General features: G+C 41.0%; 1 protein-coding gene across 12 annotated transcripts in view; it reads left to right on the forward strand.

Moving 5' to 3' along the window:
* Window positions 1-27225, forward strand: part of VRK2 (VRK serine/threonine kinase 2) — a 96680-nt gene that overhangs the window by 34029 nt on the left and 35426 nt on the right. For all 12 annotated transcript variants that reach the window (XM_075925517.2, XM_075925519.2, XM_075925516.2 and 9 more), the window contains 2 exons: window positions 10527-10659; window positions 21858-21978. In XM_075925517.2, the coding sequence (XP_075781632.2) occupies window positions 10527-10659; window positions 21858-21978 (254 nt within the window). The remainder of the gene's footprint in view (window positions 1-10526; window positions 10660-21857; window positions 21979-27225) is intronic.

Here is a 27225-nt window from a genome sequence, read left to right on the forward strand (position 1 = left end):
CTGCTTTTTCTTATTCCACATTGAGTTTCAGAGATATAGACAGGTCTAGGTTTTCAGAACACCAAATGTACATTTACATTTATAATTTACATTTTGTTGTTGAATATGCAGTTATTAGGATTTGTGCATGCATATATGGCATGTCAGTCTACTTACACAAGTTCCTCAAATTTATCCTTTAGCTTATTACAGTACTATGAGAACCTTTTTAATATATAACTTTGTACTAATAAAACCTAGTCTGATTCTTTTGCATTCCCTACATTCCATTTTGGAAATTTTTGCTATTCTGCATTATAGTATTCTTAATGGGAATCTTTCCCTTTTTTATTTTAAAAGGTCATTACACTAGAGCTTGCATTTTTGCAATGCTTTTCTTTTAAAGCATCCTGGTAAAATACAAACTAGCACTTTGACCAACAAAATTCATAATCCACTTTTTAAAATGAACAATAAGACAAATAATTTTTAAAAGTCATATCCATGTTTCTTATTTGTTCTCGCAAGGGAGAGAAATCAATAAAACAAAGGTTCTGTCACTTAGTAACTTCCAAATGATGTTTAGAGATGGCCAGAAGATCAGAATCTACTAACCTCAAAGAGCAACTTGCTGCAGCTCCATGCAGTAGGAGAGAGCAAGGCCATTCAATGAGTTACATGTCAAAAGAGCAGTTCTGTAGTCAATATGTTTCTTAACATGGAGCCTACATAATGACTGACAAAGCATTGTGCTGAGGGAAGTGCTGAGGGAAGAACTTAGTTGGCCATAGAATCGTGAAACTTGTAGTGATCAGTCTAATACATTTAAACAGAGAACAAAACACTATTTCAATATCCTAAAAACAATCACTACATGGCAATAGCTTTTTAGATGGTAATGCAGAGTGAGCATTATTAATATAGACCCCAAATGACAAAACTGAATCAATTAACCTCCTCAAATCCTGGTGCTATTAAAAGGGACAGCTGATTGACTGCTATTAAACAAATGCTTTAAAATCAAAGAGAGATTGATTTAAGTAAAACAAGCCTTGGGAGGATGTCTGTTTAAAACACTTTATTTCTGTCATTATTTTTATGGATTACTAGGGCAGGCATCCATACATTTCACATCTGCAGTGTTGCCAACTCTCACGATTGTATTGCAAGTCTCTCAATATTTTTTTTTCTCTTAAAGTCCCATCTGCTGGAATTAGGATTTACTTGAGAATCTTAGCTTTGATAAATACATTTTTTTAAAAAGTTTCTAGCCCAGGTGGATGCAGAAGAAACCTTATGAACATTATCCTTAAAGATTCTAACACAAGATGGCAAATAAATACACTTCTCCCCTCCCCCCAGCCAGTCTCATTACTTTTGGTTGTTTTGTAGTTTTGAATGCTTAGAGTTGGCAGTACTTTTGAGAGCCTACCTAATCAATTATTTCTCCAAAATATTTCCCCTCTCTGGTAACGATAGAGTCTATGGCTTAAAAATACTATTAGAACTCTCACATTAGTGTTACGGTATTAAAAAGTTAATTGTAGATTGTGTTACAGAAATCTTTTTATATATTGATTAAGTGTGCAGGAATTAATAACATAAAATTTAAAATATTTGGATTTCACAGTGGTTATTGATTCTGGAAAAGTTCCCTTACCTTTCATTTATAGTGGATTAAATCTTTCAGAGATAAGTGTTTGATTTTTGGTACTGGCAATATATGGTGCAGACTGTGGGAGGGCCTTAGAGGGGTAGCTGTGTTACTTACAGTAACTTTAAAAACAATGAGCAGTCCTGTGGCACCTTAGAGTATGTCTACACTGCATTCCTCTTTCGAGAGAGGAATGAAAATACAGCTGAGAAAAATTGCAAATGAAGCGCGGATTTGAATTTCCTGCACTTCATTTGCATAATCGCATCCAGCCGCTATTTCGAAATACCCTGTTTCGAGATAAAAAAAAGCCGTGTAGACACGGTTATTTTGAAAGAAAACCCTTCTTTCGAAATAATCGTTAAACCTTATTTTTTTAGGAGTAAGGGTTATTTTGAAAGAAGAGGTTTCTTTCAAAATAACCGCGTATACATGGCACTTTTAATCTCGAAATAGGGTATTTTGAAATAGCGGCTGGACGTGAATATGCAAATGAAGCGCAGGAAATTCAAATCCACGCTTCATTTGCAATTTTGCTCGGCTACATTTGCATTCCTCTCTCAAAAGAGAAATGCAGCGTAGTCATACACTTAGAGACTATCAAAAATATATATATAGTATCATGAGCTTTCGTGGGCATACCCCACTTCATCGGATGCCCACGAAAGCTCATGAGACTATATATATTTTTGTTAGGGTACGTCTAGACTGCGTTGATCTTTCAGGATATTGGCAGTATCCCGAAAATAGCAACTCTGCATCTTTAAAAGCATCTACTATTTCCTGAAATAGCGGGCATGCTATTCTGGCATCCCTGTAACCCTCGTTCCACGAGTGGCTAAGGGATTTGTCAAAATAGTGCCTTATTTTGAAATTTGGTATCGCCAAATTTCAAAATAAGCTCTTTCGATTTAGACTTGGAATAGGCTAAGCAATTTGCGTAACTCAAATTGTGTAGCTTATTCCGACAGAAAGGTGTTGTCTAGACGCATCCTTAGTCTCTAAGTCCTGGCCTATAGTAGGACCTTAGTCTGAAATAACCCCCCCTCCAAGTTTGAATTAGTAAGCAATGTGTCCACACTACCAAGCCTGTTATTTTGGAATAATAAGCTGTGGGATTCTAACTTTGTATTCCTGCTTTTCATCAGGAATATCACTAATTCTAAATTTGGAATTTTGAAATAACGTTAGTGTGGACATTTTGGTGCTGCTAATTTGACCAGTTGGCCTCTGGGAGGCCTCCCTCAGCTCCCCAGAGGGCTTCCTGGGGCTCTGAGTGTGAGGTAGCGTGTCCATGTTAACGGAGCCTGCCTCGGACTAATTCTGATGCCTCCCCATAGCGAAGGCACGCAAGGTTCAAGTTTGTTAAATCAGGAGTCTGTAAGTATAATTTAGTAATTTCAAAATTATTTCCTTATATAGACATGCCTAAGGTGCTACAGGACTTCTCGTTGTTTCTGTGGGAAGGGGAAGAAATTAATCCTCTGTTGCATTTTGACTTGCCTTGAGTTGTTAAGATTATCCCTACTCTTAACACAAAAACACCACAAACTCATAAAACAGATGACAGAAAAAGGAAATGTCCGTCTCTGTTGCTTACTTAATCCATGTGTTACAGGCAAAGATACAGTGCACAAACAGGTCTGCTGTAAAAATTTGAGTTGTAACCTTTGAACTTGTACTTGCTTCCCTGATCTTGGGTGATCAGAGTTTGGCATGATTCCTTCCACCAGTCTTCTTCCCACATTGGGGCAAGCCTGTGTGCACTATCTTGGTTGGTCTAGTTCGTTATAGCTTTGATATCATGGAGTTCATTTAATTCCAAAAGTACAATTTGATTGGATTTATACAGAAGCCAAGATAAAAGAGATGGGAAATAGAATGGAGGTAAAGTGACATACAACGAAGAGGAGTAGAGAATTTAAACCACCTACCCCAAAATTACTTCATACTCCGCTGATTTGATAGCAATGTTTTGACATTCTTACTGGTCTACTTGTACCTTAAAGACTAACCAAACATGTAAATGAGCTTTCGTGGGCAAGTGTGTTGTGTTTGGTTAGTCTTTAAGGTGCTTCTAGACTATTTGTTGTTTTTTAAGTTTTTCCTATTACAGACTAACTCGGCTACCCCTCTGAAACTTTTGGTCCACTTGTGTTCTGGATATAGCAAAGATTTCCCCCTTGAGGAGGCGAGGTCATCCCCTAGAGCAGGGACTCCCAGAACATCTAGGATCATGAAGATGCTACTGGTTTTACTGGGTACCTCTCTTAATACCCAGAGACATCAGTTTGTTCAATCTAAGAAGTATCTGATGGCTGTGTTCAGGCATTTCTTTCTGTTTCTAGGAATTCTTAGTTCATTGTTATGTACACCAGTGACCTCATGAGTACTTGAGGGTCATTACACTCGAATGAAACTCAATTCACAAAATTCCTTTGAGGCCAGCTAGCGCTTGGCTGTTTATATAAAAGTGTATACAAGTCGAGATGACATTTTTGTCTCCTTTTATCAACTACAGTTAATTAAGACCTATAGTTTAGTAAACCCTGTGTTAACCCTGTCCTAAAAATTATATTCTGCAACACAACACTTCCCCTGTAGTCTTACCACTCCTCAGCCTCTTTCTTCCTGATCTCTTCCAGCTCTCCTTTCTCATGCCTCTAGAACTTTGCTGCCAAGACTACCTTCCTGACCTGCTGTTCTGACTGTTTCCTTCCTTCCCCTTCTCTGATTGCTCTGATTTCTTTCTTTGCTATTCATCCTTCCACTACCCTTCAAGGCTCTCTACAGTTCTGTCTTTGTCTACATCTCAACGCTTGTTTCTTGTTATACTCTCCTTTTTCCCAGCTCCAGTCAGACTTTTCATTTGGGCTTTCTCTTTGACTTCTAACCCACTCCTCTACCCCCCCCCCCGTGTGTAATTCTACACCGTTCCAGCTATGCAGAGCACCTTCATGAGCACTGTACGTTCCACACCATTCCAGCCAAGCAGAGCACTCTGACAGACACTGAACCCAGGTATTGAAGTAAGGGGCAGAAGTGGTGAGCACAAAAAGCAAAGGACACACATCCTTTTTTCTTTGGCCTGGGTGGGTTGTTCTGCCGAGCTACTTCACACTTCCCCATAGCTGCTGTGAGAGCTCCCTCTCTGGTCTCCGTAGTTTAACACAGGGACCGTACACCAGGTCCCTTTTCAGTATGGATTGTTTTACAATAGTGTTCCAACTTATGACCTCACATTGATCACGTTTGGGATAGCTCCCTTACTAATACAGTACCATGTACACTTATGGTGCTAATATCATGGAGCCAAATGAAAACAAATCAGGAAATCTGGGCATCATCATGAGCACAATAACTCGCACCAGATGTATGCATCTAAAATATAAAAATGTCATGGGGTACGTCTACTGCATGGCATCTACACAAGCTGCCTGTTATTTCAAAATATTTTTCAAAATAATGGGTGCGCTATTTTGCCATTCTGTTAAACCTTGTTGCACTAGGGCTAAGGGATGATTCAAAATAGCATGCTATTTTGAAATTTGGGGCTGTGTAAACACGCCTAATTTCAAAAAAAGCTATTTCAAAATAGATTCGAGATTAGATACGCAATTTGCGTAGTGCAAATTGCATATCTTATTTCAAGTTTAGGGTGCTGTGTAGATGCACCCAGGGAGTCTTTGAAGTGTGTACCCTCTAGTGGCTGGGTGTGTTAGTCTAAAGGGGTAACTCTAGGCCAGCTGGTGGGACAGAGCCTCCCTGAAGGAAGATAGTCTGTCAGGGAGCAGCCACATTCTTGCTGAAACCTCTCCTCCAGCAGAACCATCTCGGTGACAGAAAGTGCTAGGAAGCACTGCAATGAGTCTGTAGTCTCCTTGAGAGCCTTCTACTGACAGCCACCCTGGCTGGCAGCATTCTGCTGCTTCTTGCGACTCCGCCCTCCGGTCAGGATGCATACAGTCCGACACCTTTGGGGGTAAATCAGTAGACTAGCAACTAGCAGTCCTTCAACTTAGTCCAAGTCCTGACTTACTAGACTATATCCCAGGGATCAGGGATTTCAGAAATCCTTATACCTTGTCAGGAAGTGTTTCCTCTCCACTTTCCTTGGTGGTGGGGAAATCCTAGCTCTCCCTCTCCAGAGACCCTTTAATAAGCAGTCAGGTGCTGGCTGTGCAAATCCTTTACTGCCTCCCTGGGCCACTTCCTACTTTACCTTGTCTTGGCCTTTTCCCACATAATCTTCCCTGGGTCAGAGGATTTCAGCTGCTCCCTCTCCAAACCTCTGCCCATGACTCACTGCAGAGCTTCTTAGCACTTTCTGCCACCCAATTGGATCTGCTGCAGGACAGTTTTCAGCAGGAGGGTGGCTCCTCCCTGCAAGCCTACCTTCCTTCAGGGAGACTCTGTCCTATCAGGTGTCTACTCTACTCCTTGACTCTAGACAGAGTTCTCTCATTGAGTGAGAATCCTGAAAAGTCAGAGCAGGGGGTCTCCACATACTGTCCTTGCCTGCAGACACTGCTCCTTCTGCTTCCTTTGATCAGTAATGGAGAGCCATGGCCTGTGTTCTGTAGAGGAGGGGCAGCACAGGGAGAGATGGAGCCATTGCTGCACATGCCAGCTACTTTTGGAGGTAGTGCAGGGCCAGGGCAGGGCAGCCCAGGGTTAGCCCTTTTGACTCTTCCTTTCAGGCTTGACCCCTTTAGTGGGTGTAGGAGGGAAAGGCCTATAGGTTCTTATTAATCCATTCAGCCCAAAATGGGATTGGTATATGCCATCATTAGTCTAAAAGAGAGTGCTGTGGAATATCCAAAAAAATTGCTCTAGGGTGAAATAAGTCTCCTGGGTTATATTTTTGTTTAACACTTGTTTAAAATAATTAAATATAAGCACTATGTTGAGGTGTTCATGCATACAAATGATCACGTAGATCTGTTGGACACATAACTGGCCTTATTTGTGTGTGAAAGAGAGGCATACTTAGGTATGCATGAAATTAAGTGACAAACTTTGAAAATCTGACCCATAATCCATAATAGGGACTGCTAAGAACTGTGGGGTCCAGTGCATAATTCTGTGAAAAACAAACAAACAAAATTAAACAAAACCAACCAAATGTAATCCCTTGCTTTTTTAGGGACAACTTCGTAGCTTTCCATAGTGTTTCTTCTGTTTTACATTCTGTCCTACTTGTCTTTTTCTCATTTCCTACAGTCTGCTCCTGTTTCTTTGGTTCTTGTAATGTTAAAACAGTGATCAGATAAAACTTGTTTTATGCCGTGGTATGGACTAATGTTGAACTTCAGTATTTATTTTTCTTTCTTCATTATAGTCAGTGGTTCCTCCCTTTTCTACAATGAAAAAAAAAGCCAGTGGTGTATGTAAAGAATCATAAAGACACCCTTGTAAGCTGAAAAAGCTTAAAAAATGAACTTTCTATCAACTTCACAGGTACAGGATCAGTCCCATGATCCTTGAGAAACCTGTGGATAGTGAAAGCTTTTGAAGTGACCCAAAGAAAGGGGTGGAAGCCTCCTCCCAGAAGTCATTTAGAACTTGCCTTGGAACCACACTACTGAGTGAACCTAAATGTTGGGTTTATTAAAGATCCCAATGGTCAGATACTTTTCAAAAACATTTGTTTGTTTTTTTTAGAACAGACTTACTTATGAGTTCATCAGCACCCTGTGGGTATCTCTACATAGTAATTACATACACCAGCTGGCCTGTGTCAGCTGATTTGTGGGGCTTGGGCTTGTACAATGGTGGTGTAGATGTTCGGGTTTGTGCTGGAGCCGGGCTTTGGGACTATATCCCCCTTGCAGGGTCCAAGAACTTGGGCTCCAGCCTAACCCTGATCCCATGTGCCACAGTTTTATGGCCCTGCAGCCTGAGCCCTGCAAGCTGGAGTCAATGACATAGGCCAGCTGTGTGCTTAATGGCAGTCGAGGTATACCCTGTGGTTCCAGCTGAGCAGGAATTGTGGGAATGTCCTGATGTTCTTGACTCGTATGGATCTGTTGCTTTTCTAACATGACATTAACCAATTAAATTTAATATGAAAGTTGGCCATGCTTTTTAGGGGTCTGGTTCAGTTTGGTGTCATTTCATCTGAACCTGCCCAATTATCCCCTATAGTTATGCAAAATCAAAATGCTCCTACTTATCCAGGGAAGACCACCCCTCACCTACCTCTGCACCACAGACCACACCATGTGTGCAAGGCTCCCTTCCATAGCACTGAGCTTGATAATACAGTACAGGCAGTCCCCGGGTTACGTACAAGATAGGGACTGTAGGTTTGTTCTTAAGTTGAATTTGTATGTAAGTCGGAATTGGTACATATTGTAGGGGAAACTCTAGCCAAACATTTCTCCAGAGCTCAGTTTTATTCTCCCACACCTCACTTCCCTCAGTCCTTTATTCTCAAGCTGAGGTGTCTGCTGGGAAAAGCCGCTCTGCGTCTCCCTGGTCTGCTGGGGGGGGCACTAGCTTCGCGTCTCCCTGGTTTGCTGGGGGGAAGCAGCTAGTGTGGGGTTGCCTCACCCCGTTTGTAAGTAGGGATCTGATGTAAGTCGGATCCATGTAACCCGGGGACTGCCTGTAGTTCAAATGAGTTCTCTGCCATGCTAACTCAGTGCATTATTGACTTCAGGCTTGATTAGGGCGGGTACCAGAGCATCTAGAATACACTGGAGAACACAGGGGAAAAAATTAAGTGGGTCAGCCCAGCAAAGCTTGTGCCTTGTCCCAGATTTCCTAATGATGCCTACAGTCTTTAATCTTGTATCACAGTTTGTATAGTCTGTCAGGTGAAAAACATAATCAGAAATCTTAAAAGCCATCACCCTGCAGGAAGAGAGTGCTGCATCCCAGCTTACACGCTCCAAATAAGCACAGATCGTGCAGCAGAAACCGTAAAACCATGACACCAGCAGCCCAAAATCTGAAGCTGCCTGGAGGACAAACAGGAATCAGTAATTTAACAGAATGTGTTACAAAATAGTGGTGGTGTGTTTTCCTGGGGAGGAAAGTGGGAAGGAGAGAAACCCACCAACAGTGATATAATTAAAAGCACAGAAATCTCTTCTGCTGGCACTGTTTACCAGATAAACTTTTTCTTACTAAAACTAAAGTGAAAGCAAAAGTTACTAAAGGTTATGTGGTAAGAAAATTACAGTAAAACTCCAATTGTCCGGCATCCAGTGGTCCGGTACTCCTGATAGTCTGACACCAACTGGACCCCGGAAGTGCTCCGGCCAGCCGGACAATTGGAGCTGCTCTACCCCCGGCTTCCCCAAGTCCGCTGCTGCTGAAACTGACCAGCAGCTGACTTGGGGAAGCCAGGGGCAGAGCAGCTGGAGTGCTGCTGAGTTGGTCCCGCAGCGCCGCTCATAGCCCCCCTTCCGGTACTCGGGCATATCTGATAATCCGGCACCCCCTGGATCCTAAAGGTGCCAGATTATCGGAAGTTTACTGTAGTTTCTTATATTCTTACATTATAATACCTATTTAGAGAATGTGTGCATAGACTTCAGTGGGCTTTGGATCTGGACTGTACTACCTTTCTTCTATGAACTTGCAGCATGTTGCACAATAAGAAGCGCTCTTGAATATTTACAAAACGTAATTTAGGTTGACGATTTCTAGTAATAGGTAAAGGGCAAAGGTTAGACAAACACATGAAAACGGTGTTCCACAAGTAGGCATTTTCTGTAGTCCTACCTGCATTACAAGATGGAGGGAAACTGAGGTACAGTGAAGTCAGATTACTTGCTCAGAGTGACACTGACTATAACAGAGTTGGGAATAGAACACAGTTCTCTTGACTCTCTGTCTGCAGGTCTAACATTAAAAATGCTACTTAATTAAATTGTTTTAAAATGTGAAGCTTGCTGTAGTAATTGTATCTTCAATCATTTCTATAATTAATGTTTATTCACATGGCTAAGGGTTAAGAAAATTAAAAAATACACGCCAGGTACAGTATTCAGCCCCATGGGGATATATACTCTCTTGGGATACTTGGGTACAGATAGCCAAAAATCTTGAAAAATGTGCTAGCCCTGTCTGTGAAGATAAATGTGTCATAGTAAATGCATTCTTCTTGGAGTTCATTGGGGACCAAAATCTGTTCTTTGTTAAAACTGATGCAACACCATTGAACCCCACTGGATCTGCACAAATGTAACTCTAAACAAAGTTTGATTCTGTGCTCGTAAAACTTTTACAATATTTTCAATGTAAATGTTTCGGTGTAACCAAGAAACATTTTTTTCTGATGGCTTTCTGTCTTTTTCTTAAATTTTCTACATTCTGTTTAAAAAACTGTTTCCAGTACTGAGTTACCAGCAGTGATAATAGTAATGATGTGGCTACTACCAGTCTAATATCTATGGTAAATTCTATATGCAAACTGAGATTTTATGTTTTAAAGACAGTAGGTGACTTTTACTCTTTTTGCCACACTTTTATAGATAGCGCTTGCAATAGTGAACTTCTATAATAATCTTAATTATTGAAATATCTGATGTGGTGTGTTTAGTAAAGAGAGAAAGGGGTTCCATTGGCAGCATGAGGACAGATAAGACATATTGTGGTTTATGATTAGATGCCCACCTGTAGAGAAGAGAGCTTAAGAACAAAAATAAAGACAAATTCTGTTGAGTCTGAAATAAGATAAGAGCATGGTAGAAGTATTTCAATAGGGAGGGGAGCTGTTACAACACCCACTTATACATATTTTATCCAGAGGCATGATTTGGTTTAATAAAATGTAGATTTAAGTCTGTTCTTAACCTATCAGTTTCTTAAGACTTAATTATAAAGGTTATATTTTTCAAAGGACAAAAGTATTATTCATTTGTCTGTTCATGTCTTCCAGGTATATCTTGTAGATTATGGACTTTCCTACAGATATTGTCCCGAAGGGAAGCACAAAAAGTATAAGGAAAATCCTAAAAAGGGCCATAATGGGACTCTGGAGTTTACCAGCTTAGATGCTCACAAGGGAGTAGGTAGGTTTTTCTATTACTTCAGAAGAGTGACTACAGAATAAGTAATCAGGCTGTGTAAACTGGTGTACGCTATGGAGCAGTGGTGAGTATTAGTGATGGCCAAGAAAAAGAATTTATGTGGTGACCTGTCACAACAGGGAATGTTGCTACATGTGCCAGGGAAAGGGGAATGTGTTAACATCAAGAGAATAATGGATGGGGTAGGCTGGAAGATGGTGGAGGACGCTACAAAATAATCTTGCATTTTAGCTTGGTCATTAGTTTATATTGATAATACTATTGTACAGTGGTTTGTTTTGTTAATGTGCCAGACTGTAGAGATGGGGGAGATGTTTGGCATGTTCACATAAACCAAGAAGAATTTCTATGTCCAGATAAAGATGCCTTTATGCTGATCTATGCTTTTTTTCCAGTCTGTGTAAAAGACCATTTCAAGACATCCTCCTGCAAAGTGAGAATCCTCTTCTAAAGCTACAAAGTGTTAACTTTTTGAAATCTTTTCCAGTAGCCTTTCATATATCTTACTTATTTAAACTCAGTTTGATGGTATTGGAAACACATTTGCAGGTAAATTACATACATAGTCCTTTTATTGGATATTGATTGTACTGCCTTGCATTCCAAAGCAGACTTAATTCAACAATTCCCTAATTAGTTAAAGTCATAACCTATGTCTTGTATTCATTTACCATTAATTAAACCTTAGCTGTTTATTACACTGCAGTCTAAATTCAATAGCAGGCCTACAGAGCCATGGAAAAAGGGAGTGGAAGGTCAATATTGAAAATATATGTTGCAAAGTCCCACTGATGGCTGCATTGTTCACAATCAATATGGTCAATGCAACACAACTTTCTTAGTTGCTATGTCAGCAAGACAAAAAGTCAATTCTAATGTTATGCTAGTGAAAAATGGTGATTATTGAAAAACTTTGACTCTTGATGCAAAACAATATTTTTCATAAGTATTCCCTTCCCCTCAAATTTTATGTACCTGAAAGACTGGACTGGCTTTCTGTTTCTAGCTGTGCTAGGACCACAGTATCACAAATGATAACTGTAGAAATTTGTGCTTGTTAATAGCTGCTGTTGAACTGTTACCTTAAACTAATACTTTCTAATGAGTTTTAGTTGGCACAAACAACTGTATATTATTGCTTTTTCTATTAAAAGGACCATTGACCATGTAATGTAGAAGGTCTTGATAATTTGCCAGTGCTGTTAAAACCTGCAATCGTTTAACACTGGCCATTAGGAAAAATGAAATAAGGCTGTCAACTATATCCCGCTCAGACAATTGCACAGCTTCACCTGCTGAAAACATTCTGTGGTGAAGAGGGCATATGCTCTAGTCCCTTCCCGACACACCCAGTAATGAAAGATCTAACTCTATTATGTGCATAGACAGTGTGAGCTGTGTGATTAGATCAGTGTTTCTCAAAGTGGTCCACGAAACCACTCTGAGAAACTTGCTAACTGGCCTCTCCAGTGTGTTTACTTACCGGGTCTGCAGCCATGGAGCCTCGTGGCTCCCATTGGCTCTGGTTTGCTGTTTGCAGCCAAGGGGAGCTGTGGGAAGCAGCTTGGACTGGACTGCCCCTGCTGCCACTTCCGGCTTTCCCCTCCCCTACATGAGGCTGCCAACTCCCAGCCTGCGAGAGCTGGGAGCTGGCAGCCCTCCCCCACTCCTGCTGCTGCTTCTGGGCCCACCCTCTGCTCCCAGCTGAGGGTTATGCTTATCTTTCACATCCCTGCTTGAAAGACGGGAAATGCTAAATATATGGTTGTCTGTGCACCCTTAATTCAGACCCCTTGCACTCGTGTCATGACATCGTCTTTAACTACATGATCACATGCTAGTTTTTCAGCAGGGCCCCCAGACTCATTCAGTGCACTGAATCAATGCTGCTTACTGAATGGGCAGCTGTGCAGTATTTCTTTTTATTTTCCTTGTTAAGTGTGTGGTCCCATGCCATACATCCTGCACACATTTCAGACCCTGCTCTGAATAAGAAATTATTACATTCCTTAGAATCTGAATGATTCACAAACTTTAAAGAAATGAATATTTGCCCAACATGACTGTGAAATACGGAAGAGTTACCCCTTTTTTAAAATCAGAGTTGAAGCAGAGAGAGATTAAGGCCAGAATTAGTGTCCACTAATTTTGGGTGCCCGATTTGAGACAATCAGTGTTTGATTTTAAGTATGCGGTGGTTTAATTGAGATGTCTGGCTTTCACTTTAAAAAAGTATGAATTTGTGGATTTTGAAAGTGCCTTTTGACAGTTTTTGACACTGATTACTCCTTTCCACAAAGCAAAGTACCACACAGTTTCATTGTAAGCTTCCCACTAACTTAAATGAACATTGCTATGACAAGTAGGATAGGGAAAGCAATCTAGCCTCATGCACATTCATTCCCTTCACTCTTTGCTAAACTTCCCAGTTGTGATGGCTGTTATAATGTTATCCACTGGGAAACAGACTGAGGTCCTGGAAGTTATGTAGTATTGAATTCCAAACCTTCCACAGTAAAATTACTAGTCTTCATTTTTATGACATTCCTCTGTGAACCTAAGATCTGCCCTCCACGTCAGTATCATTCAGGATGGGACATGAATTGCTCTGTGCTTAATTTTCATTTGAGCTTCTGAGTTAGTTTCTACATTAACTTAATAGACTTCGGTCTTCTTGGGTGCTTGTTTGCTCTGGTGTTGTAAGAAAGAACGGTTATAAGATGGGTTTTTTAAAACTGGAGATTATTCCCCAAATTAAATTTGTCATTATTCAAAGGCATAGAATTTGAGTGAATCATATTGAAAGTCTATGCTGTATAAATAGAATTATATTTTTGTTGCTTGATAATTAAGGAGAATTATATCTGCGTCAAATGCATGTTTTAAAAATAACAGATAGAATTGTTAAAAAGTAATATTTGGATCAATGCATCATATAGATTTTTGTAGATTTTCTACTCACTGAGGCATGCAGTCAATACTTAATTTCTCTGGAGATGTACTGTGCTTAACATATTGAGCTTTTTTTAAATGCTCTAGACCTGTGCATTGAGTATGTAAGACCAGTTTTAATTTGCCATCATTGATGAACATAAGAGTGTGAACTGTCTTAAGTTAAATTCCCTCCACTCTATAGTCGTGTGTGCAGTGAATTTCAGGATGATTCTCTTGTTCCTATTTCAAGCCAACACTTTCCATAATTAATATTAATTACTTTCCCTTTTTGTTATAGTGGCAGAGACACATCTCTAAATATGTTATTAGTTTAACAAAACTTTTCCTTAATGTATGCCAGTGGCCTGCCCTCTCCGCTCCTCACCTGGGCGTGGTAGTTGGGGTTAGGGGCGAGGGGAGCCAGAGGCCTCCTTACCTCCCGGCAGGTTTGTAGCCTACTCACTTGTCCCTGGCAGGGGGCATACTACTTTCCTAGGTAACTGCTGTGCTCCACAGTGATCCAGAGCAACCAGCTTCAATTGGCACAAGAAGCGGCTCCCTTCTACTCCCCAGCTGCCAGGGAGAGTCGCCGAATGTGCTGGGGGGGCAGTGGGAGAAGGACAGACCTCTCCCTTCCCCCCTCCGGCAAGTTGTGAGTAACTCTTATGGGGCAGGGAAAGTGTCTGGTTAGGGACAACTGGGGAACATGCTGAGAGCAGGTTCCTTGACCTCAACTCAACCAGAGGTAGGGGAAATACCCTATTGAGGGGTCCATGAACTCCAGGGGGACACTGGTGCTGTGAGTCTCCCCAGGACAGTGCTGGCTTTGACCATGCCCAGAGGCATGTGCTCTCCCCAGTCCTCTGGCCCCATCTTTCCCAGGAGTTGGAAGGATTGGCTGCCCTAGCATAGTGAGCTGGGGCTGAAAGTTCCTCCCAGAGAAAATACATGGGATGGTCGCGTGTCCTCTCCTTTACATTGTGGGTACGTTTAGACTACCAGGTTTTGTCGACAGAAGTTTTGTCGACAGTATCTGTCGACAAAACTTCTGTCAACAAAGAGCGTCCAGACACATGGAGTTCTGTCGACAAAGCAAGCTGCTTTGTCGACAGAACCCTGTAGTCTAGACGCAACCCTACAGGCAATAACACCTTCTGTCGACAGAACTCTGCGGTAGTGTAGACGTTATGTCGACAGAACTCAGCGGTAGTGTAGACGCTGGTATAGTTTTGTCGACAAAAGTCCACTTTTGTCGACAAAACTCAGTAGTCTAGACACACCCCGTGTCTCCTTTCCCTCGGTATGAGGAGGTACATGTCGTCTATGTGCACTTCATCATAAGTGAGATGCAGTTCATGTCATCGGACTATTGATGGGCAGTGGGGAAATTTTATATGCTATCCACAAACCTGAAGCCAACACTGTAGGTTTCACTATTGTTTCCACTAAAAATTCTGGCACTTCTGATGCACTTTCCTTGGAGTGTACTTTTTCAAGCAGTTTTTAAGTTTGTGATGATGATGATTTATTTTTTAGTAATCATTTGAATAAGTGTTATCAAAGGTATAGTGCCTTACGTGTAAACATACGTATATAATTCTGTGCGCTATGTGCATGTGTTTGCCGCTATAACTTTCAATAGTTCTTATGTAGTTTAACAAAAACACATGTGGTGTGTTTATAATATGAGTAATCGCTATAGCTTTGGATAGCATTTAAGAGATTAAAAGACATAACATATGGACCCTGCCTCAAAGAGCTTTCATTCTCAATAAGACAAACATAGAACATGAAACAAGGTGTAGGGGAAGGGGCAGTGAGATTCAAATAAAAGATGTGGAGCATAGTATAGCAAGTGAATCAAGTAAAGTTTAATATTTGTAAGAAGAGATTGAGCTATAGCAGGGAACCCAGGAGTTGATTTCAAGGAGGGACTACCAGTGTAAGAGTGAATGTGATAGGCACAGAAGAATGTCATTATAGGTATAGCAAACACTCAGAAAACAGTGTGCAGCCAAGTGTGGGAGCAGGAGTCAAAGGAAGAAGCAAGATGAAATGATTAGAAAATGCAAGGGGGATGAAATGAGGTATAAGCAAGACAGGAGAGTAGAAGTTATTCTGAATTACCCAGCATTGGGTAGACTGCTGAGGAACATCAAAGAGGCCAGGGAGCAGGAAGTCAGATTAGCTTAAGTGAGAGAAAACTGTGGAATTAACTGAGGCTTGGGCAGGGAGGAGGAAAAGGAGCCCTAAAGTTGGCATTTCAAGAGATTAACACCTTGAAAGGACCAATAGGCCCACAAATGCAAAGGCACTTCAGCTCCTCTAAGCTCCATGCCTAGCAGGAATCAATGATTACCAAAACCCCAAACTAAATTCTCTCAATTCTTTTATTCTTTCTTAAAAACAAGTAATCCTGTAGCACCTTAGAGACTAACATATATAGTATCATGAACTTTAGTGGGCAAAACCCACTTCCTCAGATGCTTAGTTACAGACTAACATGGTTACCCTCTCGGAGACTTTCTTCTTTCTTGTTACCCTCTCATTCTCCTGTTCTTGTCTATTATCATTGGATTTGTTATATTCAGACTGATGATCCCGCAATCCTTGGATGCATAAACAGGGAAAATATTGAGTAGGGGTAAAGAGGTTATTTTACTGCTGTATTTGGCAATTGTGTGACTAACAGATACTGTGTCCAGTTCTTCTACCCACAGTTCACGAAGGATGTTGATAAAATGGAGGGTTCAGAGCCACAAGATTAAAAAGGACTAGAAAACATTTTTAGTGACAGACTCAAGGCACTCAGTCTTAGTTTAACAAAGAGAAGGTTAAGGGGTGACTTGAACAAAGTATATAAGTATATACGTAGGGAACAAGGTTGAATGGCTGGAAGCTGAGGCTAGCAAACTTTGAAAATAAGGCCTGATTTTTTTAAACAGTGTAAGTAATTAATAATTGGAACAATTTACCAATGATAGTGTTAGAGTCCCCATCACTGGCCATTTTTAAATGAAAATGAGCTGTTCTTTTGAAAGATGTCTAGTTTAAAAGGAAGTATTTTGGGATCTGTAAACTTGCTCTGTCAGTTTTGATACCACCCTTTTTTTCATAGAATGATAGAACTGGAAGGGACCTTGAGAGGTCATTGAGTCCGGTTCACTGCTCTCATGGCAGGACCAAGCACCGTCTAGAGATCATCCCTGACAGGTGTCTGTCTAACCTGCTCTTAAATATCTCCAGTCATGGAGATTCCACAACTCGCTCCCAGGCAATTGATTCCAGTGTTTAACCACCCTGACAGTTCAGAACTTTTTCCAAATGTCCAACCTAAACCTCCCCTGCTGCAATTTAAGCCCATTGCTTCCTGTCCTATCCTCAGAGGTCAAGGACAATAATTTTTCTCTCTCCTCCTTGTAATACCCTTTTAGATACTTGAAAACTGCTATCATGTCCCCTCTCAGTCTTCTCTTTTCTAAACTAAACAAACACAATTCTTTTAGTCTTTCCTCATTGCTCATGTTTTCTAGGTATTTAATCATTTTTGTTGCTCTTCTCTGAACCTTACACACAAGTCTGTTGAGTCGGACACTTGGATGGGATGTGAGTGATCAAGGTTCAAATTTCTGTTCTAGATCAAAGACTTCACTCCATGTTTCCCTGAGTTAGGTTAGTTCCCTGAACACCAGGCTATAGGATACACTAGTTGGAATGGGGGTCTCTGTTTTTTATTTGGAATCCATTCCACTTTCTATAAATAATTATTGAATGGAACTGGGACTGCAGCTGGGTGGCCCCCCTCCCAAATCAGGGCCTTAACCTTTGGGCTGTCAATATAGTCGGATCACCTCTACCCTAATTTTACAAAACTAGCCCTTTGTTTCTAAAATTTCCTATACTTTTATTTTTTTTTAAAAAAAGGTTAAATGTCCTAAATTGAAACAGTGTTTTGTTCTGTTCTATCCAAATTGATTTGCTGAAAAATTTTAGTGTCAGGTTGACCTAGAATGCTTCCTCCATCCCCTCCCCAAACTACTAGCAAACTGAAAAAATCTGCTGTTCACACAGTTCTGTGAATAACTCTCTCCTAAATTTGTGTACACTGCCTTCACGTGTTTTTTAAAGCTATCCAGACTTTTTTTTTTTTAAATGCACTATATTTGACTTTGCCCTCCTGCTGCAGTAAATTCCTCAGGCTGACCATACCCTCTATGAGGTAGTACTTCATTATGTTTCTTGGAAATATGTCAGCCATTAATTTTGTCAAGTCTCATATTTCAGTCTCGTTTATCTTCTTTGTCTTATTCTCAGCCCTAAGTTGAACTGTTCTGTTACTTTATGGTGCCCAACAGATGACAACACTCGTCTCATAAGATATAACTCTGTAGGGTAATATATTTTTAAAATTATATTTCTAACTCCACAGTCAGTTTGACACACTTTTTCCCCTCTTTTTGTGTTATGAAAGAACACTATTACTATTTATATTATGGTAGCCCCTAGAACCTCAGATTGGTGGTCCCATTGTGTGAGACACTTGTACAAATGTATAAAACAATCCACGCCCTGAAGAGCTTACAATCTAAATAAAGACTAATGATAAAATTATAATGTGATACAGTGTACACTTCCCTAAACTGGGACTTCCTAGTCCAGCAACATCTGTGGTCTGGTAGGATCACAGATGTTCCTGGACCAGAAAACTTCAGGGCAGAAGGGCCAGTGATGTAGGAAGCCCATGGCAGTGGGGTGGGCCAGCAGCGCAGCATGAGGTGGACCAACATCATGGTCAGGAGCCGTGAAGCAGGGGGTGGTCGCCCTGTGGCAGGGAGCCGGTAGCATGGCCGCGAGCCCCGTAGCACCTTGTGGTAGGGGGCAGTCCAGCTGTCTGTCTGGGAGCCTGGTAGCAGGAGGGCTGGTGGCTTGGCCAGCTGGAGACAGGGGGGTCTGGCTGGGGCCAGAAGCAGGGGCGACAGCAGGCTAGAGAACTGGTGGCAGGAGATTTCCTCTGATCCACCAAATTCCCTTGTTTGGGACCACTTAGGTCCCGAGGATGCTGGACCAGGGAGGTCCTACCTGTAATACTAGTGAAAGTATCATAAAAAAACCCACATTATGTCTGTCATTCATCAGCCTTCTAACTCATTCTGAGCACCTGGAAAAATAGCAAAATAAGGGCCATAGTGGAAATTGCCCATTTTATATTGCTGGAGAGTTCCACATGTGAATTCTGGTTAGCAGATATCTTTATCCATTCCTACATGTTGAGAATATATTCTAAAGGCTTAACTTTGATTTAATTATTGTGGGTGTTACTCCAGTGACTTAAGTGGAATAGCTTCTGATTTATCTTGGCAGAAGTGAGTATAGAATCAGGCCTTAAATGTTCAAGTGAAAATAGTTAAATTGTGAAGTATTGTGGAATATATTACTTCTAAAATGTTTCCATCATATAGAATTTAGTATTGGTCTAAAAACTATAACATGGTAGTATTATAGTTGCTAATGGAAAATCAAATTTCAAATGTCTATTTAAAAAAAGAATAGGAATTCTTAGTCTATGGAGAAATCAAATATAATTTGCTTCAAAGTAAGGACTCTTTTCAAAATATAGTCTTATAAAAGTGACAAATTATCAAGTGGAATTGCTGTATTTTAAGTGTCAAAATTTTAAAATAAAGCAAGCATTAAGATTCTTTAAGACCAGATTTATTGTTTAAATCATCAAGGACTCTAATAATCTCATCTTAGATTTTTATTACCATACTTATTTTTCTGATTTAAAAATATAGTTGCGATAAAAATTGGGATTTTTTGTAGACAGTTTACATTTGTAACTTATTCAACTTGTTATTACCATAAACTACATGGCTGTGTCATTAAGGAGTAGAGTAATTATTAGCCAAATATATATATTTTAAAGATGATTATGATGATGATATAAATATATTCATTTCAAGAAGATATCTAATAATGAACTGATGAAAGAGTAGGGAGAAATCATAGAACGGTACACAAAGAAGTAGGTAACAAAATGTTGATACTTTTGTATGACTCTAAAATATACATGTAAATCTATTTGTGTATTAAGATTGGCTTGCAAACATGAAGATACATAAACAGCTTTGGTAATCTAGCATCTCTTTATAATAATTTTTACTTGCTTTTTAATTGTTCCAATGTGTAGTTTAACACATCAGTAAATCTCTTTACACACACTGCCTACTCACAACATGACTTTGCTACACAAAGGAAGTAGCAGATCGAAAAATAGGTGAATGGTCTAAAATGTGAATTCAGAGTAATTAGACATGGTCAAACTACAACAATGGAATAAATTTTACTCTCTAAGGACTATTTAATCTGAAGAGCAGTTATGTTAGGTTAGCTTCTGAAATCTAAATGAATTGCCATTACTTACAGCTTCATATCAATTATTCCCTGAGTGAAAAAAGTATTCCATTGTAATTCTGACAATTTTTCTCAAAAGGCTGGTTGTATGTGACCTGAATTACACAAACATGTGCCAGAATAGCATTTTGTGAAAATTAGAGGATCTGCCATCAAAAAATGCTGGTTTATATGGTTGTAATCTGGAATTGCCATAATGGAAAAAGGAGTTGTGAACACATGTGTATGAATGGAATCATTCCACAGTTAACAGGAGATTTATGACTGAAGAAATCGCTAAAGAACAGCAAGTGGTAGAGATTGTTTTTATTTTAATAGGAGAGCCAAGTCCTGCATTAGGACATTGTTGAATCTAGTGCAGAAAATAAATAATACCCAAGGGATATCATAGCTTTCTGTTAAGATTGAAGAACCTTTAATAATCCCATCGCCTAACAGTGGTAAAGATAGAGAATGTGTAAGAACTAATCTTGCTTTATGCTTTCATAACAATATGTATGGTAACAAGAAATAGCTATGAAGAGTTGGCACTGTGTTTTTTAAAAAGATGACTCTTTAAATTAAAAGATAAGTTTGTGGAGTAACTTTTTGGAATGTATTTAATGAAAGCTCATAAAATATGATACCTGTCTACAGCTGGATTAATAGCCACATACTCTACTACTAGTCTGTCTGTGTCTCTACTTTAGACATGGAGTACCATGCAAATATAAACATTCTCCTTCAGGTTCTCATGGCGTTTTCAAATGAATTTGGGAAAATATGCAATTTATTTTCAAAAGGTCTTGCTGGGTTTTTTCCCCCAATCATTTTAATTGATTAACAGTTTATTTTCATATACTTCTGCCTATCTATCATATTGTATTGTGAACTATAGGATATGCTTTAGTTTCACACACAAAATGACGGATCATCTGCCCCTCTTTGCTTAAACTCTTCTTTAAATATACATTACTTAAAATAGCAGTCGACAATGATAGTTCTTAGATTATATCGCAATGGGTTTTTTCCCTGGGAACAGTCAATCTTTGAATGAATTCAAGAACTGTCTGTTTCCCTGTGTATAAGATGTGTATTTTTTGTAACCAGTAGTGAAGAAACAAAATTAGTATGTGTTTTCACATAAAAGTCAGCTTTTTCATTTGGAGGGGGGGAGCTTGGTGTTTGTGAAATAGCTCAGTGCTTTTCTTATTGGCAAGCAACACTGTGATAAATGTATGAATGATATATTAAAGAGCCAGTGTATTTTAGCCTGTGCTACAACTCTCTCTTTAAACAAATGTTCGTGGCACACATAAGCAGACCTATCTGGTGTGTAAATGTACACTAGATGGCAGTTTTGTCATATCTTCCAACTTCACATGCTTCTGTAGTAGAACAGGAAAGGCCATCAGTGTTTAGTCTGCACTCAAAGGGTCTCTGCATGACCAATGTGGACCCCATGGACTTCCTGGAACATGTGTTAGCAATTTAGCAGCAGACATTTATTTCTTTGTTTTACTGCTTGGCTCTTTGAGAAAGTGTTGGTACTGGGTTATGGGCTGTCTGGATCATGTCAGAGGCCATGGGGATCAAGTTCATGTGACAGGCCAGACTAAGGAAGGATGAAGTTGGAGGAGGTGAGGAAACTGACCCTTACTTTCAGCAGCAAAAAGTCACTGCCTGTCTGTGGACTGAGGCCAAAATCCTGGGCGTTTTAGTTCTATTACAGCTGAACAAACAAAACACTTTGCCCATTTGGCTTTTTCATATTTCATCAACAGTAGTTCAGTCAATGCTTTTCTATTTCTTACAGTTCATATTCTTCATGTCCCTCTCTCTTACTCCTTTAGCCCCATCCAGAAGAAGTGACCTTGAAATCCTTGGCTACTGCATGCTGCAGTGGTTATGTGGGGAACTACCATGGGAACAGAACCTGAAGAATCCTGTGGCTGTCCAGGCTGCTAAAACAAAGTAAATAATAATAATAATAATTTCAAATAATCATTTACCAATACAGATCTAAAAGTGAACTTCAGAGGGAGTTCACATCTTGTGGAATATTGCCTGACTTAAAAACTAAAAATGTTCCCCTCTGGGAGTGTCCAGACATCTGAATACATCTATGTGCATGCAGATGTGAGATTTCGATGTACACAAATCTCTGATTTTTGGAATTCTCTTAATTCTAGGAAGTTGCATTTACAAACCCTGTGTATCAGTATGCTTGCTGTACACTGAACCTTTGTAACGGCCTCACAGAGGCAGAGATGAAAATTTGAACAAGCTATCCTTACTTTTGGTTTGTTTCATTGTTTCTTTTCCTTTCAGTTGCGTATAGATTTTTTAAAAAAAGAATGAAATCTTTTGGTTTAGGCTTTCAGAACAATATAAACATTAAAATACTAAGTAGAACAACTTTATCTGTTTAATTTCCCTGCACTCCCGCCTAGTATGGTTAATTAGATCATATGAAAGTAACTGAGTGTATTACCATTTTTCAGTGCTCTCACTGATGGGACTTGAGAGAGTTAATTGCATGTAGTACAATATATTCTGTTCTTCAGTACAAGCATATGCTGAACATTAGTTTTCCATAGATGTAACATCACAAATGGAGAAAGCAGCAAACTTTTAAGTAGGACAAGTCACAACAGAGGTGCACAATAGGGATAGCCGAGCCACAGAAATCAATCTGCAAATTCAGTATGGCATCAGCTCTCAACAGAGAAAAAGGTTAGCCTGCAGACTGCGGATAATACAGACTGCATCTGTAAATGTTGACATCGTATGTTATGTTTAATATTTCTGCTTTAGAAGTTCTGATCGGTATAGTACCCAAACTAACACTTACACAATTCTTCTAAATCAATTTCATTGATCAAGCTGCTTCACTAATTCGTCACTTACAGTTAACCCTTTGAGCACTTGCATTTTCCAGACTGCCAGCCAAAAGATTTCTTAGGAGGAAAGACATAAAATATGGTACAACTTCATTTGGTAAAAATGCCATTTTATTTTAATTACTATTGTGTCCCTTGTTATGAAACACTTACTGAGGTAGCTCCCTTAATTGTCTGAATGTTTTTGATGCCCAGGTAATGTTGTAGTAGACCAGAGAAGTTGCATGTATGCACAAGTAGATATCCAGTTACCTGCAAGCTGATGGGTGTGCAATGAACAAATCCAGCTCCCTTCTCTGCTCATAGATCTTTTGCAGTGAAATCAGGGTGGCTTTGCTTTGGGGACCGGCATGCAGGAGTACAGTTGATGTACAAGATGCAAAGGCAAGATTTAGGATTCTGCTGCCATACAGATAGTTCCATTCTCTTCCCTTCCCCTCATTTCTCTAGTCATTTAGGAAAACTGTAACGCTAGCTCTGATTCAGGGGAGTAGGGATAGTTATGTTGTGGCTATAAAGGTGGGCAGAGAAGTAAGTGCTTCATCTAGTTCAGTAACTGAGGTAACTTCTGCATCCATGGCCTGGGGAAGGGATTTCTCCTCCCTGGCACCTATCTTGTGTTCAGGCCTGGTGCTGAGTTTGCTGCTTTAAATAGATGAAACAGAGGGCTGTTTCAGTTGTTGGTCCTCCCTTTTCTTCCACCAGGGTCACTCAGCCTTGGCATGGTTTGTGCTTTTCACCAAACTATGAACTTTTAAAACTAAACTGGTCTTGAGTTATATGCTCACAAAAAAAGCGCCTGAAAACATCAAAAAGGAAAACTCCAGTGTAATATAAAAATATTCTAATCACTACCTCTAATTACAAAAAACTGCAAAACACTAAGTGACTGAAATAAAAGAATAGTTAATCAAATGGAAACTACTCCCGTGGCAGCCTCATGAGGGAGATTAAGCAGAGGGAATCAGCTAGAAGCCATAGAATTTCCAAGTGTAAGTTTTGGGAAATTAACCACATTTAAACAAACACACACCGAATTTCCCTTAAGTTAGTTCTGGAGCTCTGATTTCTGATGCTTTGTAGTCAGATCTGAGTTTTCTTCTTTTAATGAACCATGGGGTAGGTGCCATCCATTGAAACTGCTACTGCATCCATTACATTGATAAAGTGAAAGAATGATGTATGCTGTTTGGAAAGTTCATTTTTTTAAACACATGCTGTTTTGTTAAAGAGGTAGCTAACAAAATCCTCCCTCCCAATTGCCACTAAATGGGCTGGAAGTTCCTGACAGTCTTAAAGGACAGGCCCTATGGGACCCTCCCATCTGCATGTTGTGGTACTCAGCTGTACAGTGCCTGTCTTTACTGGCATGGGGGGGGTAGGACTTGGGCAGGAGTGAGCAAAAGCCTCTTAGCGGGCCAGATCTGGCTTGCCTTGGGCTCTGATCTGGTCCACGAGGCAGGTGCAGGCCCACCTCCTAATTACAGGCCCCACCGGGGCAGGGGGGAGCTCAGCCCTGCCTCTCCATCCCCCCCGCCCCCGCATTGCCACTGGAGAGGAGGCAGTGCTAGTGTTGAGGTTCCTCAACAGGGCCAGCCCTGGAGGTGCCGCTACCGCAGCCTGGGGCCAGCCTCAGAGGCACTGCTTCTGTGGCCACGCGGGTCTGGGGCACCCCTGGGGCCAGCGCCGGGCCGCCTGGATGCGGTAGGGGTGCCTCCAGGCCATTGGCTGGCCCCTGGCCACGTGGCCACAGCAGTGGCACCTCCAGCCTTCGTGGTGGCCGTGGCGGCAGGACCTCCTTACGGGGTGACCGGGATAGTGTGGCTGCAGCCATTGCCGCAAGGGGGCGCGAAGCCAGGTAACGTTCCCCCTCATGCCTAGACCACCCTCCCCAAGACCCAGCACCCCAACTTGCTCTGACACCCTCCCTTGTTCTTGCATCCTCCATCTGGCCAGACACCCTACTCACAGCCTGCTTCCGTACCCTAGCTCCCTCCCAGATCCTACACCCCATCCCTATCCTATTTGCTGGCAGCCCTGTCTTGTGCACGGTGCCCCTCATTTTTGTTCCTACCCCAGAGCCTAAGGACATCCTTAAAATCCACTAACTCCAGAACCCCCCCAAAATAAATTTGGTCTATGGGAAGCCCTGAATCTCAGTTTCCCCTTTCCCTTCCCCTCAGCCCATGAGGTTGGGGCACCAGAGGAGTGAGATGTCTGTTGGGGCCATATCAATGAGCGTTGTGGGGGTTCTGAGAAGTTTTTTTGCTTCTCATTTGTGTGGTCCCCAACTAATATTTTTGTGGGTCAGTGACCCCAGATCCAAAAAGGGTTCCACACCCCTCCCATAAATACAGAAAACATTGAAACCTTTTATGCTGGACATAATATTTTACTTTATTTAAAATGAAATTTGATAAACTAACATGAGAAAGTTAAAACGCTTAGTCTGTTTCATAATTTAAATGAAAGTGTTCTTGCTAGCTGCAGCTGGTTCAGAAAATAAGGTCACTGTACCCAGCAGGGTAGTTCTCAACTCCGCTACTTCCGCTAGAGGCCACGTCCCTTCTACCCAAGGCTCGCAGCCACTTCTGAAATTTGTGAGGTGGCCCCCTCCCTTCCAAAATTATTGCCCACCTTGATCTTGGGGCATGATGTAGCCAGTTCATCCAGTGCTTCACAGATCCACATGCCCATTCCACACCTGTACAGGCTCATAACAGGATCCTAGCTTGTTGTTATGGCTCATGTGAAACCATTCCATACAAAACCATTCAATTGGATGAGGATCTGATGGGTTTATCCTCTTTTAGATTCTCTGGCCATGTCTTCACTCTGTGGAAGATCGATGCCGTGATCAATCTTCTGGAGTTTGATTTAGTGAGTCTAGTTAAGACTCGCTAAATTGAACTCAGCGGGCACCCCCACCGGAATCCAGTACTCTTGCGCTTATGAGGAGTTAGGAAAGCTGATGAGAGCAAACCCATTGTGGGGATGCTGCCAAGGTTGGCTTAAGGAATACATAGCTGGAGTTGTGTACCTAGCTGCTGGGTCTAGTGTAGACCTGGCTTCTGAGCAAAGCCCTTGTGTTTTGCTTTTATGAATTTAGGGGCAAATCTGTACCTGCGGCTCTGGCAGTTCCCATGTGGTTCCTTCCAAACAAAGGAGAGTCAGGATTTTGAAGTACAAGGGCAATTTCAGGTGAGACATGCACCTGTTCTACAAGGCTTAGCTCTGTTGTAACTCCCTGGACTACTGTCTGCCGCAGTGCACATAATCCTCACAGTAATAGTGACTGTGCGGGTGCCTCGTAGTAGTAACTGTGTTACTACACTGATGGGATTCCCCTGCATCTGTGGATTCCCCCAACCCAGTTACTGGGGCTTGGTGCTGTGGCCCCAAACAATTAACTGGCTCCCATAGTAATAAAAGGTTTTTACTTGTAGTTCTAGCCTTTTAAAACATTAAGGGCTAAACTGAGCTGTTGGCTCAGCCAGAGCAAGGAGCAGTTCATAGCAGCACCACCCCAGGAGGAGTAGTGAGGCAGAATTCACTCAGGTTTGATCTACACTAGAAAATTAGGTTGGATTAAACCAGGGTTTCTCAAACCTCACTGCACCGCAATTCCCTTTTGACAACAAAAATTACAACACTATCCTGAGGAAAGGGACCGAACCCTAAGCCCCATTTCCTCAGATGGGGTGTTAAAACTAAAGCCCAAAGAATTCAGCCCCTGACCACAGTAAGTCTAGCGCCAGCCCTGAAAACCCCATTAAAATGGGATTACAACCCACTTTTGGGTCCTGACCCACAGTTTGAGAACTGCTAGCTTAAACTATGTTCATAGAATTATAGAACACTAGAACTGGAAGGGACCTCAAGAGATCGAGTGCAATCCTCTGCCCTCACGGCAGGACCCAGTACCGTCTAGACCATCCCTGATAGATGTCTGTCTAACCTGCTCTTAATGATCTCCAGAAATAGAGATTCCACAACCTCCCCAGGCAACTTATTCCAGTGTTTAGCCACCCTGACAAGAAGTTTTTCCTAATGTCCAACCTAAACCTCCCTTGCTGCAGTTTAAGCTCCTTCTTGTCCTATTCTCAGAGGCGAAGGAGAACAATTTTTCTCCCTCCTCCTTGTGACACCCTTTTAGATAGCTGAAAACTGCTATCATTTCCCCTCTCAGTCTTCTCCTTTCCAAACTGAACAAGTCCAAGTCTTTCAATCTTCCTTCATAGGTCATGTTCTCTAGACCTTTAATCATTCTTGTTGCTCTTCTCTGGACCTTCTCCAATTTCGCCACATCTTTCTTGAA

Source organism: Pelodiscus sinensis, chromosome 3 (assembly GCF_052426305.1).
Source record: "Pelodiscus sinensis isolate ZL-2025 chromosome 3, ASM5242630v1, whole genome shotgun sequence".
Classification (NCBI taxonomy): domain Eukaryota; kingdom Metazoa; phylum Chordata; order Testudines; family Trionychidae; genus Pelodiscus; species Pelodiscus sinensis.